At 44.8% G+C, this 22,391-nt stretch overlaps 1 protein-coding gene across 2 annotated transcripts in view; it reads right to left on the bottom strand.

Annotated features, from left to right (window-relative positions):
- Positions 1-22,391, bottom strand: part of LOC147905834 (DNA polymerase eta-like) — a 47,368-nt gene that overhangs the window by 10,209 nt on the left and 14,768 nt on the right. For both annotated transcript variants that reach the window (XM_087381925.1, XM_087381932.1), the window contains exons 7-9: positions 19,775-19,843; positions 19,483-19,563; positions 19,216-19,351 (exon numbers count right to left, since the gene is read on the bottom strand). In XM_087381925.1, the coding sequence (XP_087238051.1) occupies positions 19,216-19,351; positions 19,483-19,563; positions 19,775-19,843 (286 nt within the window). The remainder of the gene's footprint in view (positions 1-19,215; positions 19,352-19,482; positions 19,564-19,774; positions 19,844-22,391) is intronic.

Raw genomic sequence — 22,391 nt, 5'->3', positions numbered from 1 at the left:
TACAGGTTCTGCCCTCGGGATCAGTTCAATCTTATGTTGAACTTTCCGCTCTGGAGGTAACCCATAAGGTAGTTCATCCCTAAAACACTCAGAGAACTCCTCTGTTATAAGATTAGCCAGCTTGGCCATCTCACCACTTTGCGTAACCTCAGTGCTAGTCGAAGACTCATCCACCGGCTCTACCGATGCTGTGCAAAGGAATAAAAACTCAACTTGAGCCTTTCTGATTTCCATCACGGAAACCAACGGTCCCTGAGGTATATCTTTTTCACCTCGTAAGACATAAAGCACATCATTCATCTTGAATTGATATACGTGCTTTTTCCAATCAATGGCTGGATTCTTCCTAGAATGCCATGCCATTCCCAGGGCTATATCTGCATGAGCAAGCTTGGTCATTTCAAAATCAAGCTTCTCAGCATAGTCCTGAATCCGAAGCTCCAACTAGGTAACCCTTTGGTCCCATACTTCAGTTGAACTTCCATCCGCCATCCTAACTGTATACGCATAGTCAGATGGACTTGTCTTTAATTTCAGCCTCTTCACGAGCTTGGAGTTAATCACATTGTGAGTTGACGCTGAGTCAAACAACACAATGACATCATGACTGGCCACTTGCCCTTTCATTTTAATTAACTCCGTATCATTGAAGGCTGTATGCCCCGTTGCTGCGGGCTTAGATAGGATGTTATCAGGTGCACTCGTCACTAACTTAGCAACAGACACACAGAACAAACAAGGTACTAACCTCTGAGAAGATCCCGCTAGCTGAATCTGCATCTCTTCCGCTCTGGGACTTCCCTGCATCTCCACGTCGCACTCTGAGATCACCATCTCAGCCATCCGACGATCCTTATTACGTGGACAATCTCTCCACTGATGAGGTTGAAGGCAACCAAAGCACAAGCCTTCTCTCCTCGCTTTTTCCCTTTGTTCTGGGTTCAAGGGAGACTTAGACCAAGCCCGGGCTGCCATTGGGGTTACTTTCCTCTTCACTCCAATGGTGGTACTTGGTTTAGGAGTTTCAGCCGGTCTCGCCTGCTTGGCTTGACCACTCGGCTGCGAACCACTCCCTCTACTAGCCCACTTTTTCTTAAACCCAGATTTCTTCGGATACCCATACTGGGTTCCGACCTGTGCAAACCCACTTGGCTTGCTGCCCTTGGCATCCTCGTAGTTCATGGCTATAGCTATTGCATCATCTAGCGTGTTCGCGTACTTAGCCCGAACTTCCATTTTTATTCGATCATTCAATCCAAATATGAAATCTTTCACTTGGATTGATTGAGGCAGGGGTTCATCAACCTTCATTACACTCTCTCGAAACTTATCAGTGTATTCTGCCACTGATAAATTTCTCTGACGAAGGTTCCTATATTGATCCCAAGCTCGGGATGCTTCGTCAGGAGGTAAGAAGTGTTTCCTGAACTCTCGTTTAAACCCCTCCCAGGTAGTGGATGCTATGCCATCTTTTTGTTGTTTGATCCACCACCGATCCGCTGCCTCACTAAACATGTGGGTGGCCTCGCGGATCTTTTTGATGTCATTTCTGATTTCACAAATGGCGAACCCTTCGTCCCATTTGTGTAACCAGGTCTCAATGACATCGGAGCTACGGTCGTTCATCCGACCAGAATACTTTTCCGGTCTGTAATTCGCAATATTTGGCACTTTAGCCTTCCTAGGCTCGACCGTATGGACACTAGACTCCAGTTCCATTGGAGCCTTTCCCTTCTCTTCTCGAGAAGGTCTGGCAGACATACTCTGTAACGCTCTCCTAAGTTCAGATTGCCCTGCGTTGGCTTGTAATTGCTGCGCTACAACTGTTGCAAGGCATCCTCCAGCAATGCAATCCTGCCAGATAAAGTGTGAGCTACTGGGCGCGATCCCTGCTGGGTCGGCCGGACTCCTGACTCACAAGGGTCCCTTCTGGAAGCCCCTTCTTCTACTTCCATTCCGTTCAATGGGTGTTTTGTTTTATTTTGTTTTGTTTGGTTTTTTTTTTTTTTTTTAATAAAAACACCACTAGAAAACTGTATTTACAAGCTGACACAATTCAGTGTACTAACAGTCTGGCACAATTCCCTATACTAGGGAATTCCTGCAATCCCACATTCCCACTGATCAGGCATTTAATACAGGCATATATCTCAGATGGCGCTTTTCCCTATACTAGGGAAATTCCTGCAATCTGACTCTGACTAAAGCACACAGGCATATGCACAAGCATAATCTGTCCCTGCTACAACATTGAAGCCTCATGCATGCTGATCATTCACATTATCATGTCTATGAAAGTAGCGCATCACCCTACTAAATCGAGAAGGAAAAAAAACAACACGAAACTAATGGAGATCAAAGAAAGCTCCCTGGTCAAGTCCTGCGCTTCTGCCCCCTATCTGCGTCCTAGACTGTCGTTGGATCGTAGCCCCAGTCACTAGTTACGAACAGACTGCTGGTGTTGCAGATCGCTGCACGTACGTGTGCCAACGAAGCAGACCACGGCTAGCCAGCCTGCATTGCGTCACCTGGGATCCCCACGCTCCACGAAACAGTCAACAAGCCTCTGCCCACGAACTATTTTCGCGACCATGCATGGCCCTGACTCCATGGAGCACGTCGTTCGTCAACCACGCATCGTCCAATCCACTTGTCTGTAATTTGTCGGATGAGTCCGTCGCATGGAGGTCACAAGTAGCAAGACCCTCCTGCGCTCTTCATCTACCTCGTTTCGTCGAGTCACCTTACGAGACCCCTCCGCTCCAACAACAGCACAGACACCTGCGTGTCCCGTTCCACGCACGTCACGTTTCCCGTGCCAGGCTTTCCGTTGATCTGCGGTCAATCACGGACTGTCCACGTCGAAAGACCTGCCTAATTCCGAGTTCCAGCCATGGTTCGTCAACAGTCCTCTTTTCATTTGTGGAACACCTCGCAGATCATCGGCTGTCGACCCGTCACGTACGCTCCCGCCTATCGTCCGTCGTCACGACAGCTCCACTCTCTACGGCGAAGACCTTCTATCTCCCAATACTTGCTTGCGTAAGCCCGTTCGTAGGTCAGCGTCAGATGATCACCATGCTGTTCGTCAATCCCATCCTAATCATAGCCTTGAGCTCTGATACCAATTGTCACACACTCTCTGTTTTTTCTCTCTTCTAAGATCACGGGAGCAGCACCATTTATTTCCTCCCAGCCATCTTTCGCTAAGGCTCACGAGCCAGACAGAGATCTACGTTACAAAATCATATGAATCATTATCTTCTCTTCTCTCTCTAGCCTCAGCAAACCCCAATTCCCTAGATAGATCTAGATGCCACATGTCATCTATATAGGGCCTTCCTAATGCAACATTTCACCCCTCTCTTGGGATGCATTTAATTCCTTGCCCCTAGGCACAATCTTAGCACTAGGCCCTTGGTCTTAGATCTATCTAGTCTGGTGCTATCAGCCCTCACCTAGGACCTTGACATTAAATCCCTCCCGATCATTTACATGAAGCGCAAACACATAAATGACAGAGATAGATCCTTTAAGGGAAATGTCGACTGATTCTTCCGAGGTCATGCTACCTCGGCTAGAGCGTAACACGTAGTAGAGACCCAAAGAATACGACTCAACAGACTTGACCTCAGGCATACTCTCACATGAGGACCACAAACATCTCCTCTCTATTATTTGACTTGGGGAGACAAACCACTGGATTGACAGTAGCACTTTTCAAACGACAAGCTACCTCGCAGAGACTTCCAGGATCCACCGCCGAAGTCTTGGCTTTTCGACACTCTAGTGAGGCCGACTGCCATGTATGCGGCACCTTTTAGGGATGTGATATTTCAGCAGCAGAATGGAGGAGATTTGAGTGGCTACAGGTGATTATGGGCTCTAGGATGATTCGGAATAAGCCCTCGGTCCCCCATCAGATAGTACAGGCAGAGTTTGCCATGACCCCTCTCCAAGTTGATGCCATTTTTCAGACAGTGACTTTCCTCCACAATTTTTGGGACCTACCTCGCGAGAGACTTCCGAGGCTAGCACTAGAGTCCTCCATACGACTAGCAGAGAGTGGAGTAGGTATAGCATGGTTTGCACGCATCACTGCATGGTTTGTCAGTCACGGCATTCAAATGGATCGGCTTCACCCGTTTTAGTATAGCATGGATGCACCGCCCGAGTTGATCCCATGGGATGAGATTAACCGCATCATACAGTTAGATTTCCTCCAGCTCCACACATCTCGCACTTGGGGGGGGGGGGGGGGGGGGGGACCAAGAGTTCCCTACCAAGACCCAACTCTACTATGACCGCTTTCTGAGAGTATCGAAGGATGGGCTCATCATCAGACCTCAGTATCTCGAGGACAGAGGAGTCTCACACGCACTGAGGATTGACATCGGACAGATGCAGGTCTCGTTCCATCAGCGGAGGATCGAGGCAGGGAGAGTTGCACACATACCCAAAGAGCAACGGACTTACAGGTTGTGCACGATGGGGGCGGTCAAGACAGAGGAGCACTTTCTATGTGTCTGCCCAACCTACTATGAGATCTGAGGACGCTACCACTGCCTTTTTCAGGAGGAGTACGGCTTTGGCTCACTCTCACGACTGATCCACTTCCTGATGGATATGCGACGACACAAGGAGACACTACTATGACATATCAGAGAGCAGCACAATGAGACCACCGCACTGCAGGATATTGAGGTAGACCGAGCGCAGAGACAGGTCACAGATTTCTATGCATTTGACTCAGCTCCAGGGCACTCTGGGATAGAGGAGGAGGAGCTAGCCGACATGAGAGATATATGGATCGGTGGAGAGAGCCGACGCAGCACTGCTAGGCGAGGGACATAGAGACCGTACACAATGCGACAAGCGACCAGAGCACACACGATCGAGGTTCAACCTATTTCGGCTCTCCTTAGGGGGGATCGACCAAGGCGAGGCGTCACCCTTGACATAGCCCATCGGATCCAGAGATCGAGGAGACCCGCCCTCCACCACCACGGGAGACATCCCGATAGATGCAGATACGTGAGCTCTTTGCATCTCATCAGAGAGCCACCATGGAGCCTGGATACGTGGAGCCGGTTCATGCACTTGGGACTCTAGCTCTAAGCACTTGATATTTTCATGTCACCCTCATGCCATTTTGCTATTTTGTAGTATAGTATTTTAGTACTCAGCAAGGGTCTTAGTGAGCCCTTTGCCCCGACCCACAGTGGTTTGTATGAGTTACTTGATTCCATACTCTCCCATAGGCCGCGAGGCCTCCTGTGGACGTTAATATATCTTTCTTTTCTTTCTACATCATGGCTTTCCACTTGACTAGCAAGAGAATTGTGTATCGATGTCTTTGACTCTTAGTACATAGGCATGTCATGATTCATTGCTATGTCAGAAGCTTTGAGTGATTTGATTTTTGAATATCCTAGAAGTATTCTTTGATTTAAGTTCTCAATGTCAATATCCTAGAAGTATTCTTTGCTTCATACAAAGTTGCAAACATATCCCATGCCTCTTTTGATGTTTTTACTGTATTTAACCATCCACACATAACATCTTATACATTTTGCTCTATCAAATGCTATCCATATATATCCTTCTTATACTAGTCAAATTGTGCTTGTGTCAATGGATTATTGGTGGGTCTCTGTAATGCACCATCAACATATTTCTATCCATCACAAAAAATAATATTTGGTTCCATTTTGTATTTCTAAGTACCATAATTTGAGTTATCAATCTTTCCTAAAGTCTCAAGGTTAAGGTTGCTTGTGGTTGACATGATTTGGGTGTCAAATGACCTTAAAAATTGATGCTTTTAAATATTGCTATAAAAATAGACACAATTTCTTAAAATTTGGCTTGAGGATGTTATTTTGACTTACTAAAGCTATTGATGAAGATTAATATTGATCAAGATATGGCCCAAATTGCCAAAAAAATATATGTAAACTAATGTCAAATGCGCCACAATAGTGATGTCAAAAGTGGAGGAGAGTGTATAAATTATGCCACAAGAGTAATTGGTGTGTGTAAAACCCTTGTTCAAACGGCATCAAAATCAGATAGATATTGACCAAGACATGAGGTACTAAAAGTAGGTCAATTTTCAAGCTCTTGAAAGTAGAACTAACTAAGGCACCTAGAGTCCCCATAACCAAAGTCACAAAAACTACATAACAATAATGCTCAGCTCCACACTAGCTAAACTTTTTAGCACAGTGCTTGAAGCAAAAATTAGCACTTGGACGGAAGAGACCAAGAAGAGGGCCATTGGACAAGCAGGCTCCATAAAGAGCATAGGACTGCAGATCATCTAGTCACACTAAGTGTACTCATGGATGAAAGCGGACTAAAAGGAAAAACTCTTTTGTGCTGTTTTGTAGATTTTAAAAAGGCATTTGAGACAGTCCCGAGAGGGGGCCTATGGAAAAGAATGCAAGACCTCGGAGTTCCCTTGGCATTAATGTCACAAACTTTCCTATTCTACTACTGCATATCACGGGAGTAGCACCACGAGTATCCTCCTACCAATTCCTGTTAGAGCGTGAGAGCTGACAGAGAAATCGAATTCAGCCAAATCCTTCGTGAAGGTACATTCTCCTTCTCTCACTAACTCCAACAAGCCCCATCTCCCTAGATGGATCTAGATGCCACATGTCATCATCATAGGGCCTTCCTAATGCATCTTTTCACCCCTCTCTTGGGATACTTTAATTTCCTTTTCCCCTGGGCACATTTCTTGCATTAGGCCCTTAGCCTTAGATCCACCTAGTCTGGTGCTATCAGCCCTCACCTAGGACGATCATTTACATGAAGCGCAAACAGATATATTACAAACATAGATCCTTTAAGGGAAATGTCAACTAATTCTTCCGAGGTCATGCTACCTCGGCTAGAGCGTAACATTCCTTCCCTCTTCAGACATCAGCGTCCTCAATGATAAAGTCTGGGAACACTCTCCGCAACTGGTATACACATTCCCAGGTAGCTTCTGATAGAGGCTGACCATGCCATGCAACCAACACCGTAGGTATCTTCCGATTTCGTATTTGCATTGTTTCTCGGTCCAGAATTCTTGTTGGTTTGCGCCTTGCATTATCCTCTATCTCCTGAAACAAAACCACACCTTCGATTAGTGAGTCACCTGTATGTAAAAATTTCTTTAAGCGCGAAACATGAAACACTGGGTGCACCTTACACCCCTGTGGTAATTCTAATTTATAGGCTACCTTGCCTATTTTCTTTAGAATTAACCACGGCCCACAATATCGAGGTGATAACTTAGCACACTCTCCTGAAGTTAATGACTCCGAGTGCGAAGGAACTCTGAGAAAAACTTTCTCCTTCCTTAAATTCTCTTATAGACCGGTTTTCATCCGCATACGCCTTGGCTCTATCCATAGCCTGGCGGATATTAGCTCTCGTAGGCGCTAGCATCTCCCTCATCTGAATCACAAAGTTCGCGGCACTAGGCACTTTCTGAGGTATTCCAACTATAGTTGGATTTGCTGGTCTATAACCATAGTTCAGCTCAAACGGACTGAACCCTGTAGAGGAATGTTTTCTATCATTGTAGGCAAACTCTAACAATGGCAACCACTTGTCCCATGTATGTTGCCTCAATGACACATATGCCCTCAGCATATCCTCTAAAGTCTGGTTGACTCTCTCCGTCTAACCATCCGTTTCAGGATGATCCCCACTACTCATTCCCAACTCAGTCCTTAGTGTCTCAAATACCGCTGTCCAAAAATGACCGGTAAATCTGACATCTCTGTCTGACACTATGAATCTAGGCAATCCATGCAGACGAAATATATGTCTAATAAACAAATCTACCACTTGCGGGGCACTAATAGACTCTCTAGTCGGAATGAAGTGAGCCATCTTGGTTAGACGATCAACCACCACAAGGATAGAATCATATCCACCTTGTGTCGTAGGCAGCCCTACAATAAAGTCCATGGAAATGCTCTTCCACTTACTTAGTGGTATCTCCAAGGGCTGTAAAAGTCCGGGTGGCTTCACCCGCTCGGCCTTGCTTACCTGACACGAAAAACACCGTGCCACATATTCATGAATATGCTTTTTCATCTTTGGCCAAAAGAAATCTCGCTTCACGAGATCATATATCTTCTTGACTCCTGGATGTCCCGCACATGGGCTATCATGGCACTGTCGAATGACACTCTGCCTGAGATCATTCTGACTAGGTACTATAACCTTGCCATTTCTTTCCAGCATACCATCCCTTATGGTATATCTTGCATATGTTTGGCCTTTTCTGGATGCCAAGTCATCCTTTTCTTTCCCGGGTCTAAACACATGAGCTTTAGGCCATAAGCTCTGGACAAACTCGTCCACCTTTTGAGTTTCTCTAATCTCGGTCATTAGAGCACTCTCTAATACCGTAAAACTCATATGGTGCATAATGCGAGACAACGCATCAGCAACCTTATTATCCTTTCCTCTTCGGTACCGAATCGTCAAATTAAACTCCTGCATGAGCTCTGCCCACCTAGCTTGGCGGCCCCTCAAGTCAGGCTGTTTACAAAAATATTTCAGAGTATCATGATCCACATCCACATAAAAACCAAACCTGCTTTTGAAAGCGGTTTTATGCACATCCTCGGCTCTAATCCGGATCTGATGATAGCCACACTTAAGATCTATCTTGCTGAAAATCACAACTCCATGTAATGCATCTAGCAAATCATCAATCCGAGCCATCGGATACCTGTGCTTAACAGTGATATTATTCAATGCTCTGTAATCTATACAGAGGCGAAACGTATCATCCTTTTTCTTCTTTAATATCACTGGCGAAGCAAAAGGTAAGAAACTTGGTTGAATCTGCCCCAACTTGAGGTATTCTTCCAGTTGTCTACGCACCTCCGCCTCTTCAGTAAAACTCATTCTATAGGGAGGTCTATTTACAGATTCTGCCCCCGGAATCAGTTCAATCTTATGCTGAACATTCCGCTCTGGAGGTAACCCATAAGGTAACTCATAAGGTAACTCATCCCTAAAACATTCAGAGAATTCCTCTGTTAAATGATTAGCCAGCTTGGCCATCTCACCACTTTGCGCAACATCAGTGCTAGCCAAAGAATCATCAACCGGCTCTACCGATGCTGTACAAAGGAATAAAAACCCTTCTTGAGCTTTTCGGATTTCCATCACGGAAACCAACGGTCCCTGAGGTACATCTTTTTCACCTCGTAAGACATAAAGCACATCATTCATCTTGAATTGATATACGTGCTTTTTCCAATCAATGGCTGGATTCTTCCTAGAATGCCACGCCATACCCAGGGCTATATCTGCATGAGTAAGCTTAGTCATTTCAAAATCAAGCTTCTCAGCATAGTCCTGAATACAAAGCTCCAACTGGGTAACCCTTTGGTCCCATGCTTCAGTTGAACTTCCATCTGCCATCCTGACTGTATACGCATAGTCAGATGGATTAGTCTTTAACTTCAGCCTCTTCACGAGCTTGGAGTTAATCACATTGTGCGTTGACGCCGAGTCAAAGAACACAATGACATCATGATTGGCCACTTACCCTTTCATCTTAATTAACTCCGTATCATTAAAGGCTGTATACCCCGTTGCTGCGAGCTTAGATAGGATGTTATCAGGTGCACTCGTTACTAGCTTAGCAACAGACATACATAACAAACAAGGTACTGACCTCTGAGAAGATCCCGCTAGCTGAATCTGCATCTGTTCCGCTCTGGGACTTCCCTCCATCTCCACGTCGCATTCTAAGACTACCATCTCAGCCATCCGACGATCCTTATTCTGTGGACAATCCTTCCACTGATGAGGCTGAAGGCAACCAAAACACAAGCCTTCTCTCCTCGCTTTTTCTCTTTGCTCTGGGTTTAAGGGAGACTTAGACCAAGCCCGGGCTGCCATTGGTGTTACTTTCCTCTTCACTCCAATGGTGGTACTTGATTTAGGAGTTTCAGCTGGTTTCGCAAGTCAATTAGTGTTTTGCTTCTTTTTTTTCTTTTTTCTTTTTTTAAACACCGCTAAAACACTGTATTTTCAAACTAACAAAATTCTGACACAATTCCCTATACTAGGGAATACCTGCAATCCCAGATTCACACTGACTAGGCATTTGACACAGGCATAACCCAAATACCGCTTTTCCCTATACTAGGGAAATTCCTGCAAATTAACTCTGACTGAAGCACACAGGCATAGTCTCAAAGACTGTCCATCCCAAGTCTGCTACAACCACAAAAGCCTAATCCGTTTCTAACAAAACAGAAATGACAAAAACAAAGGGGAAAATGGGTAAAGTGCTCCCTGGTCTTGCTCCTGTCACCCGATTTAATACCCCTGGAGTCTTCACGTATCGCAAATGTCCCGAAACCTTCTTCTACCAAAGCCTTTGCAAGTCTCTAGGTTTTTGCAAAACTCTGTGTTTCTGACAAGAAATCAACTGACAGCGGATAAGTGGAAACTGGTGGCCAAAGAAAACTCTCTGTTTTTTTTTTCCACAGTAATTGGATGGATAACTGTCTGGTTATACTAACTGGACCAACTGGCTCTGGTTTGGTGAACAAATTGGTACCACCAATTGATGCGCTCCTCAACCAGAGTTTGCTGCGCTGACGACTCCTCCCATAAGCCAGATCTTCGTCGATGAAGTTTCGCTAATGAAACAGGTGGATCATAGATGAACACGCTGTCCGTGCGTCAGTCTACCCCGCTAGTCCGTCGTTCACTATCTGTATTTCGTCAAGTGAGTCCGTCGCGTGGAGGTCACGAGTAGCAGAGTCATCTTGCGCTCCTCATCTGTCTTGTTTCATCAACCTGCCTTACGGGAACCCTCCGCTCCAACAACAGCTTAGAAGCCTGGAGCTTAAGTTTTTTTTTTTTGTCACGTATCCCGCTCCTGCACGTCACGTATCCCGCGCCTGCACCTTCTTCATACGCGACTTCACTTCAATTCAGCAACAATAGACCGTTCGTAGTTTCTTCACAACTCACGAACCCCTCTTCACGTTCCGTTAGATCACCGCTCTCTTACCTAGCCTGAGCTCTGATACCAAATGTCACAAACTTTCCTATTCCACTACTGCATATCACGGGAGTAGCACCACAAGTATCCTCCCAGCCAATTCCTGTTAGAGCGTGAGAGCTGACAGAGAAATCGAATTCAGCCAAATCCTTCGTGAAGGTACATTCTCCTTCTCTCACTAACTCCAACAAGCCCCATCTCCCTAGATGGATCTAGATGCCACATGTCATCATCATAGGGCCTTCCTAATGCATCTTTTCACCCCTCTCTTGGAATACTTTAATTTCCTTTGCCCCTAGGCACATTTTTTGCATTAGGCCCTTAGCCTTAGATCCACCTAGTCTGGTGCTATCAGCCCTTACCTAGGACCTTGACATTAATTCCCTCCCGATCATTTACATGAAGCGCAAACAAATATATTACAAACATAGATCCTTTAAGGGAAATGTCGACTGATTCTTCCGAGGTCATGCTACCTCGGCTAGAGCGTAACAATTAAGGGTAGGCATCTCCCGAAGATACGAGAAAGTATTATGCAGACTAAAACAAGAGCATGGATAGTCAGCTGCATTTCAAAGTAATATGGGGGTAAAACAAGGCTGTCCTCTCTCACCAACACTGTTTGGAATCTGCATTGACAAGTTAGAAGAACTCATAAATGAATTTGCAGCAGAAGAAGGGATACAAGGACCCAAGCTCGGGCTATGGACAATATTGTTGCTTCTATATGCAGATGATGTGGTTCTTTTTGCCTATGACTCTGATTCCATGCATCAACTACTACAAACACTTCAGGTCTTTTGCAATGAAAGTGGGCTGCAAGTTAATGCCACCAAAACCAAAATGATGGCAGTATGCACCACCCAACCTGAACATCCTCCTATTATCAGCTTTGAGGCGCAGCCCATTGAATATGTCAATACCTTTAAATACTTGGGAATTGACATACCAGCCGACCACAAATGGTGGCAATGTGCACAAAGAAGGTTGGATACAGGTTGGGGAAAATACTATCAATTTGAAAATGACTGTAGGCACACTGACACCCGGAACTGGAAGATCCGGAATATGTTGTTTGATGCATATCTAGTTGAAATAGTGCTATACGGAGTAGAAGTATGGGGAGGCAGCATCTCTCCATCCACACGGAATGAGACTGAAAAAATGCAGAAAGCATTCCTACGACGACATCTAGGAGTCAAGGCTACTACCCCTTACTCAATAATCCTATTGAAAACGGGCAGGAGGCCAATTGAGTTTCATGCACTCATTGGAGTGATGCAGTATCTAGTGGACGTGCAACAAATGCCAACAAACAGATTACCACACAGAGCATGGACAGCAAGTATGAAACTTCAAAAAAACCATAAAAGCAAGATCATCTGTACAGGATGGAGGACAGACATAAGGAAATGGTTCAACAGATGGAAAGTGAAATCATACTTGACTGTGCCACCGGAAAAGGTCAATCTACAAGAATTCCAGTTGTCCTTACTATGCACCCTACAAGCTCAATGGTTGATAGCAGAAAAGAAGACAAAGTTAGAATACTACCAGGATCAAATAAACCCCCTATGCTGGTCCTCATTCATGACATCAAATGCCTCTGCTCAGCCATACATCAGCAGTCCCATCCCTCTTCTCTATCGCAGGAATATTGCAAGATTCCACACACGATCACACACCTTGGCAATAGAGAAAGGAGCTTGGCTGAATTTGCCATGACATACCAGAGTTTGCAGATTCTGTGATTCACAGACAGTCGAGACAGAGGCACATGTAGCCCTACAATGCCCCAGAGATGCACATATCAGGGATGACTACCTGCAGATACTGGCAAACACCACTCAGCTCTCATTAGTTCTCACCATTGCCCCTCCGGCAACGTTGGGATCTTTTGTCACCCGTCTTCTATCGTATCGTCAAGAACTTGAAAATTCTTGACCCCTCCACGTCGGAGGAGATTTTTTTACTGATGATTAGGTCCCATGGGTCATTTTTGGCCCCCCCGAGGATGATAATAAATTCTACTTCTACTTCTACCTCTCTCTCTCTCTCTCTCTCTCTCTCTCTCTCTCTCTCACTCTCTATCTCTCTTTCTGCTGTCCAATTCCTCTTCCCTATGTCTATCCCTTCCCCCTTTTATACATTGCTATCAGAGCCCTTTTCTCGGGCCCTATACCTTGTCTTCACTCCTCTCATTCCCAACACACTTCAGCCAAGCCAATCATCTCCTTGTGGGCATCTACACAGTAAAGCAGTACGGGCAAGATAAGCACACTATTGTGGACAGCATATTCACACAAGGCATTTTCACACATGGACGGTAGCTCACATTATATGCTTGAAGTAGAGCCCATAAGGCTCAACTAGCAGGTTTCCTTGCAGCTATCAAAAGACTACCAATACGACTGGCCACCCATCCATCCTATGCAGATCCTGGAAAAGGAAGAAAAATCTTGAAAATTTATGCTTGGATTGAACAGGGCCTACACAGTGTATAGTCGCAGGCATTTAGCTCGCACAGGCAAACAACACCCCAATTGTGCAGGTAGCCACTTGGCACATAAGTAGCCCCTTCGTTGTCCTCACTGCATGCACAAAGGCATTGTGACTTCTTCTAAGGGGGTGCTTAATATGCTTGGGATGCTGTGATTCTTTGAGACAGTCATAGACTGAAGCAATCAAGCAACACATAAGCATGCATCTGGCAAAGAGGACAGCAAAAGCTTTATTACAGAAAATGACACAATCAAATGCATGTGTAAGCAACATAGGTTAACATGCATCGCAATTCAAATGGCTTACACATGGCCTAAGGCAACATGCAAACAGCTTGGGGCACCGTCAAAAGCAACTTGAGCAAAATTCACAGCCCAATGGAATCCTTTTAATTAATATCCGCAAGTTGTATCCCATTACATTGGATGTGTTGCATGAAGTGGTTTCTCCCTTTGGGCATATTGAGAAGTTTGTCATGCCTCAAATTTGAGATGGTCTCTAAGCCTCAATACACTTTGCCTCACATTCTAATGTATTGCAAGCAAGAAACACTTTACAAGGTCAGGTTATATGTGGCGGTGGTTACACTTTACATATTCAGTTTTCAACTGTAATGGAGATGAATGAGGTGAGATAGAGGGGATACAAGAGGGCATATGAGAGGGCAGCTAAACTATGTTTGAGTCCATGATGCCTATTGAGTTTATGAAAAAAGCTAGGAAATCCTATGGGAATGGACAAATAGCATCCCAGGACAATACATATATGCCCATGCCTCTGATGCAGCCCATGTTGGAAAAGTGACCTCCCCATCTGTTAGCCCCCATACGAGGAGAGCATGTACTTAGGGTAGGTCTGCCGCATGGGCAGCATATTGGCTGCCATGTGGGCAGCATACAAGCAAGCAAAAGAGAGGATATGGGGCTGCCACATGGGCAGCACATGGGCTGCCATGTGGGCAACACACCCAAGGACCATAACTGGCTGCTTGAAGCTGATTGGCACGCAATCAGAGCAGCAGTACAGCATGGAAAATGCAGCAAGGACACATAGCACCAGTACAGACCAGTTGTAGAGGTTGTATGGCAGAGTTTCCAGGGGCTGAAGATGGCTACAACAGAGGCGGGGTGCACGCAGCAGGATTGCGCCTATGTGACAACAACCGCAGATTTGGGGCAGAGAATGACCTTGGCCACTGGCTGCTTGCCACATGGCCATGCGCTGACATAGAGGACTGGCTGGGCTGGTCAATGCAAGCCAACCAGGTCAGTTGGGGCAGACCAGCCAGTCCTCCAGTAGAGGCTGACTAGGTCGGCCATATTGAGGCTGTTGCGTCAGCCAGTTTGGATACCTTCAGGGCCTACACATCCAGGAGGACCAAGAGGGAGCTGGGTACTGCAGACAAAGCTGAAGGAAGGGCTGTACCTTGGCTGCCTTCCCAGGCAGCAAGGTACAAGGATCAAGGGATCCATTAGAGCAGCATTTGAAGAGCAGACTGGAGCAGCACAGCACCAGGTCTTGGGCCTACATCCAGGAGGACTGAGAGGAGCTGAGTACTGCAGACATAGCTCAAGAAGGGGCTGCACATATAGCCTGAATTCAGCAGGGTGCAGGGATCAAGGCAAGGTGACTAAGTCTAACAGAAGCCCGACGAGGAGCACACAGACTTAGGGATCTAGAAGTGCCACAGATGTGGGACAACACCTTTTGGGCAGCATTTAGAAGCAGAATAGAGCAGCACAGCAGCAGAACTTGGGCCTACATCTGGGAGGACCAAGAGAAGCTGAGAGCTGCATACATAGCTCAGCTGCACGCCTAGGATGACATTCGGGGATCAAGGCACAGTGGCCAAAGTCTACAGAAGCTGACGAGGAGCATGTAGGCTTAGGAATCTAGAAGTGCCACGGAGGTAGAAGGGCAACAAACTTTTGTAAGGGCAGAGGAGCACGATGTGGTGGGACTCTAGAATCCTTTTGTATTCCAACCTTTTGGACGGAAATACATTTTGTTGGTTCTATATCTCTGTTGGAGCATTGTCTATTTTCTGACTTGCACACATGTATGTTGAGTACACAAATTAAAGTTGTTTTGGATTCCGTAGTCAAACACTTCTGTGTGAATTTCTGGGCTATTTTATCAATCTTCCGCTATGGGTACCCCCTGTTCTGTGATTTCTAACGTGGTATCAGAGCCCTTGACGGAAGTTCACAAGAAGTGGAGCTTGAAGGCAAGGACCTTGCTAAAGGACGACCTTGATTCAAAGCTCGAGGGATAACTTCAAAGGACGGTACTCTTACAAGGGCGGCTCAGGTTTAGGCAGGTGTACAGAAATTGTTATTTGGTTGCATACCTTGCCAGATGGAGGACACGTTGAAACAAACCCTCAGAGCAACGGCCAGTTCGGGGCTCTTCAGGAACTATAAAAGGAGCCCCTCAAGGGGGCATTAATCATCCATAGTGGCAGCTTTCAATGAGCAGACTGGAGCAGCGGACCAGCAGGGTTTGGGCCTACATCCAGGAGAACCAGAAAGAGCTGGGTACTGCAGACAGAGCTCAAGGAAGGGCTGCACCCTTGGCTGTCCTCTAGGGCAGCAAGGTGCAGGGATCAAAACCTCCTTTGACACAAGGCCATCTCGGCAAATCTACTTTGACATCACCTGTGTCGTCTTCTATATTTTCTTCTTGTATGGTGATCATACATTCCTCGATACTCACCTTCTCCGCAAAGACTGTCTGCATGCTTGAAGGTGTCTAGAATGAGCACACCCGAGCACTCAAGCATTCTAGAATGTTGAGAAAGCGCCTGAACTTTTGGAGTTCTAGCCTAAAGTACAAGAGCTATCATGAAGATGATTTTTAGTTTTTCACATTTGGCACGACAACATAACAAAAAATGCAATGGATTTATGGAAAAGCAATGAATGCTTCCACTGTGGGCAATACAAGACAACAAGGCACAAAGAGATGTGCAAAGTAGCCTCCATGGAGACAGCGCGTGAATGTCCAAGGGTGGAGCATTGATTCTCTACCAACCCCCAGACTAGAGCTTAAGTCCAATATCGTGGTTTTGTAACCTATGTAACCTCCGGAGAGGATTAAGAAAATCAATTGATGTGCCAAGATATGCATGTACCATCTGGGAGGTCTCTCCTTTCTAGTAGGAGATATTCGTTGCCATGGCTCCGATGCTCGTACGACCTCAACCAGTTCTCGTGGTTCTTCCTCTTTTTCTTCTTCCTTAGGCCTAGTATCCAAGATCAATTGCTCGTCCATCAGCAATTTCCTACAGAATTGTGCACTTGGGAAGTGCTCTTGGAGCACGTTGTCTTTACAAACCACAATCTTCTGAGTGGTTGGATTGCAAAGACATACACTTTTGACTCTACACCGTATAATATGAAAATACATTCTTGATTTTTCACTTCAATTTAGTTATGTGTTCAAGTGAAACATGCAGAAAGCGCTTCGAGCTGAAAATCTTCAAATGCTTGACAGAACGCTTTTTAGCCGAATGATTGCCTCATGGGGAGACTTCCATTTATTGCCTTTGTTGAGCTCCAACTGAGTATATATACACTATAGTATGGACAGCTTTATCTTTGGTTAGTCCCTTACCATCTAGCATCGACCTTGCCATCCCTATTGCAAATATGTTCTTCCAACCTAATATCCCATTCTATGACGGAGTAGAGCTGTCAAAGATTGACAATTGAGACCTTGTCCATTGCTTTCTTTTGTACCTCTTGGTGTAGTTAACCATTTTTTTGTAGTAGAAACACTTGATGATCTTCTTCTTTGAATCTCAAGACTCTTCATCTTGGCCATCCTTCTTCTCTAGAGATCGAGCAAGGAGGGTAAAGGAAAGTCGAGAGCAATTGCCACAGCATCTATTGCCATCATACAACTCCATCCATACCTTTTCTTCTAGGACCATGACTCTGAGCTCCTCAAACAAGATCGGACTGTCAACTTGTGGGCCATGCCTTCACAAAGCCATCATACAACTCCATCCATACCTTTTCTTCTAGGACCATGACTCTGAGCTCCTCAAACAAGATCGGACTGTGAACCTGTGGGCCATGCCTTGGTATTTGTGTTCTCACCTATTGAGGCTAACTAGTCTTGAATCACCTTGTTGAGGAGCTCCTAGACCTCTTCACCTACTCCCAACGTCGACACATTAGTATCATCGTGGAATTATTGGTCTCGTACTACTCCTTCATAATAGTCCAAGCAGCATGTGCTATATCCACCAAACAAATTAGCAAAAGCACATAATCCTTCGTGCTTTAGATCAAGATTGAGAATGCATCTGCATATTGCTCTTTCCATGTCTTATAGTGCTATATTTGGTTGCACTTTGGGACCCATCCCTCTTGTATGGTGTATCTAGAAGGTCCCATTTGTCACCTCCAAAATCTCCAAGACGTGAGGAGCCTCTTCACCTTAACTTTCGAGAAAGAAAGAAAGTTTATTACTGTCTACAAAAGACCAAAGGGTCTATGAGACTAAAGAAAACCAAAGCTAAGGGGTGGGACCACTAAACGGATACCCATACCCAAAGCTAATGCCCTTGACAAGAAAAAAGTAAAAAAGCATGTTGTCACTGTGAGAGAGAGAAGACCCAAAACAGGAACATAGAGGAGCGGCGAGCCCCTAGTCATCTACCAATTGATCAATCGACAATCCGAGCGATTAAACCTATGTATATTGTCTATGATACTAACTCCACTAGACGACTTAGGACAGACAAGAGGAGCTCATCTGATAGTGGACCTCGATCTTGTGAAGGCTGACGTCAAGGAAGAAAACCAATGATCGGATCACCCTTGATGCACGCCCTGTCTAGGCACATCCCCTCCTCTTGTATAGACTCTGTGAAGTAGCCTGGTGTTTGACTAGTGCAATCATCACTCTAGTTGTTTTCTCCCCACATCGAAAAGAGAGGATATGTCTGAAGTCATCATATGAGTATCCACCTGGGGTCATATCTATACCGTCATGCCCTCTAGCTCTCTGCTACATCTGGTCCCATGTGGTCTTTGGCTCATGGTCTTTGGCTCAAGACACCAAAGAAAGTCCATGATCGTGCTCTGATTGAGCTTTGTCGATTCCACATGTGCTTGTATGAGCCGATCTCTATGTCTTTGGGCCTCAAGAACGAAAGAAGGCTGAAGCCACCCGTTGTTGATCAGGATGTGTCAGGACTCTCTGAGAGTGGACCAAAACCGCTACTGAATAGACAATGCTGTCATATGAATGCAAAGTGATCCTCTATCTCAGTCTTCTGCATATCACATAAAGTACAGACTCGTCTGTCACGTGGGATGCCCTTTTTTCGTCTCGTCTCAACCTATAACCTGTGTGAAGATACCCAGAACAAACCAATTGAGAACCTCAGTGCATGTGGGACATGAATATGGGTGTAACCCTGCGGTTTAAAAGTGGAATCGAAATCTCATGTTAGTAGTGAGAACACCATTGATTATAATAAAACTATGTAGCTTAAAAGTGGAATAGAAATCTCATGTTAGAGCAAGAACACCATTTTAATTATAAGAGATTGGAGTATCCTATGTTGTTCTTATGAGAAACACAAGATATGTTGATTACGCCTTTATGTTTGCAAGTTGTTAAAATAGTAGGCAAGAAATGTTTTTAGCCACCTTTATCTTCATGAATCCCTCTTACTGCTGCATAGACATATTGTCCCAAACGATCACCAAAAGAAGCCAACAAAGATTTTAGTGGCACTCTTTGAGCCTCTCCAGCCGTATTGCAGCCCCACTTCACAGAGAATTCCTATGAAAAAAGAAGCAGCAGAAGAAGCAGAAGAAGCAAAAAACCAAAGTGGAAGACTTAGCACAACTATGTTCAATAAATCTTGTAGTAAATATTGTAGGTGTCAAATGGAAATATAAAGTAATACAAACCTCACCAATCTTCCCACCCAACAGCTTGACCTTTTTTAACGGAAGTGTATTCATGAGGTCACCTACTGCCCTTGGTGGGATCTATAAACGAGAAACCTATTAGGGAGCATTTACAATAAAACCATGAAATAAGGCGAAAGAAATAAAATTATACAAGCAAATCCTTAGCAAGAACAAACTATAAAAGATCGTGTAAAGTGATTTGTAGCTTTTCACAAAACATCATTGCAAGAAATCTTCTCTGTAGGTGAGATCCACCCCAGCATCCAAAAATGAAAAGAAAAAAACTCACCAAGGTCTGTTGATCTGGCTTATGCCTAGCTGATGCAATCTTAGAAAGTAGTTTGTTTGTCGCTATTCCCTGTCAAAACAAAGAACCCACAAATGATAGTTTGATAAGCAATTTCAAGGTCCCTGTCTTGAGAAAACAAATGAGTTTAAGAGTTGACTTGGTTTATTTCACAAATGATGGTAGAAATGAAGGAGCTGAAAGGAAAGGGGAAGAGGGAGAAGTGAGAAGTGAGCAAGAGAAGTTATGAAGTACATTTGGGAGAGTAGGGATCACACCAAAACACAATGTATACATGAGAAGGGGGAGGACTTATAAAGCCTCTCTAATGTTTTCCCTTTTTACCCCTCTCCAAGCACCGAACATCCCTTAGCATTCTAAATTAACCCCCCATAACAATTCTTTCCTCTTTTATAATATTATAATTATCCCTTCCAAAGAAATTTTCCCTAAAAACTATATAGTGTGGCTGAAGAAGACAATCATAAATGATGCTCTTTAGGTACCACATTGTTTTGCAATGTAGGAGTTACTAACCCCTCTATTCGATTAACTATTGTGAGTATACTATGGATTTAAATTTTGAGCCACATAATTGGCCGAGAAATGAAGAGGATGCATCCTCCTCGTCCAAAATTGGCAAGTTTGAGAAAACTTGCCCGTTCCCACTAAAACAGCCCCAAACCAAGTCAAGTAACCATCTGACTCTAAAGGGTTTCAACTTCGAACCAGAGTCTTAACACTACGGGACAATCCACAAACAACCCATAGGTGTTTGAGCTAGCAACTCACCTCCCACTCGTAGGCTCATAACATCGAGCCACCCTTGAGCCTAAGGTCTAGACCACCACAAGAGCTAGCCAGCGTCAAGGTCAAGGCATGCGTCCCATATCACATGCCTCTTCCTTTAGTTGTTGCTCCCTCACCGTCCAGAGAAGGCTCCAACTCCAAGGACCCCGAAGACAAAGCCCTTAGCTCATACTTATAGGCCTAGCATTGGCTATCTTTAGCAGTATGCCCTAAACTTAGGTTGCATGCATAAAGTAGCTTTACTATACTAGAGTATGCCTTTTCCCTTATTAGGTCTGCTAATCTTGGGATAGCCATGCCCTTCTTAGGGTAGCACAATCCACAAGATCTAACCTCATCAATGCTAGCTCGAGTCCCAATCCTAGGTTAATCCAAACCCTGGGTTAGACCACACCCTAACCCGAGATCTAATCCAAGATCATAGGTTAGCTTGGCGTTAACCCTAGACAGTCCAATCTTGGTTAGGCGCTAGTTAGTCCAATTATGGACATGTCGCAATGAGAAATGAGACACGTCATGGATCTAAGAATTGGGTCGCAGCTCAAACAACATCCATGACCGTTTAGATAATCTTGTAGGGACCATAGTACTTGTGTGGGCTTGCTATATTGGTCTTCCAAGAAGGCATATATGTACTCACATGGCAATAAATGCACTTAATATAATTCCCATCATTAGACTCCAAATTCCTTCCTTGCTCATGAGCATACTTATCTTGCTTGGCTTGGGCGTCCTACTTGTTCTCTGCCACTTCCAATCTCCACTCTGACTACCAGCATGGTAAAGAATGGAAATCCATAGCAGTGGAAGACAATGGACAGCATGAGACTTTTTCTTTTGTTTAAGGCACGAGGCTGTAAGCATGGGTGTGGGTGTGGAAAAGCACAATGCACTGAGCAGCCTTGTTGGATTCAGAACACTTGTCTTTTCAAATGACATACCCAGGTCGATTCCTAGACACTCACATGATTACCAAACACAGACCTACGTAAGAGAGCAATCAGAACTTGAGATGCCTAGCACACAAGTAGTGGCCATGGGACACAGAAATGATGCATTCCTGCAGTAACAAAGTTATTTGCCAATATCAAGGTGAATGCAGGTCATCAGGAGCTGAACATAATGGTGGGGATGGAAACCAACCCAAGCATGCGGATCTCATGCATAACGTCAGACTGCACAACTCTGCAATTCAGGAGCATCACTACAAAGGTACAATCCTTATATGTTTATTACAGCTGGTAATACTCAAAAGTGGCGCATGAAAGAGCACACAGTGGAACATGGAAAGAACATCCTAAATGATAAAGACAATGGACAACAAAAGGTTGAAAAGTCACATTGGACAAGCAGCCCGTGATTACACCATTCATAATGGTTGGTTGTTTTACAGGGGATGCCTTTGTGTGCTTCCTTGGTTCAATCCAGCCTTGTTGCATGCTACCCCTGATTCAACTATTGGCTGCCACAGGCGTGATCAGGGCAACTTGAAAGAAAGAGAAGCTTTCAGAAGACTTGGCAGCTGTAAGTGAAATTGAAGAGTGTCACATGCTGCACAAAATAGTTGTATCTCAGCCTATTGGCAAACAGAATAAACAATAAATACTCTCTACCGGGGGAGGAGCATTTGCAACCCAATCCCACACCCCCTCACATACACCCACAGAAGCAAGCACATGAGTTTGTGTACCTTTCATTTCCATAAACGCTTCCACATTTATAGTCAGATAATAGTTCCCTTTGCTATTACACAATCTCCTCCTCTTCTTAGCTTTAGTCCATAGAGGACCACCATTAAGACATTCATTGA

The sequence above is a fragment of the Dipteris shenzhenensis genome, chromosome 1, assembly GCF_047967505.1.
Source record: "Dipteris shenzhenensis isolate YYH24624 ecotype China chromosome 1, Dip_SZ_1.0, whole genome shotgun sequence".
NCBI lineage: Eukaryota > Viridiplantae > Streptophyta > Polypodiopsida > Gleicheniales > Dipteridaceae > Dipteris > Dipteris shenzhenensis.
The sequence above is the reverse complement of the archived record's forward strand: the minus strand, read 5'-3'. Positions and strand labels throughout refer to the sequence as shown.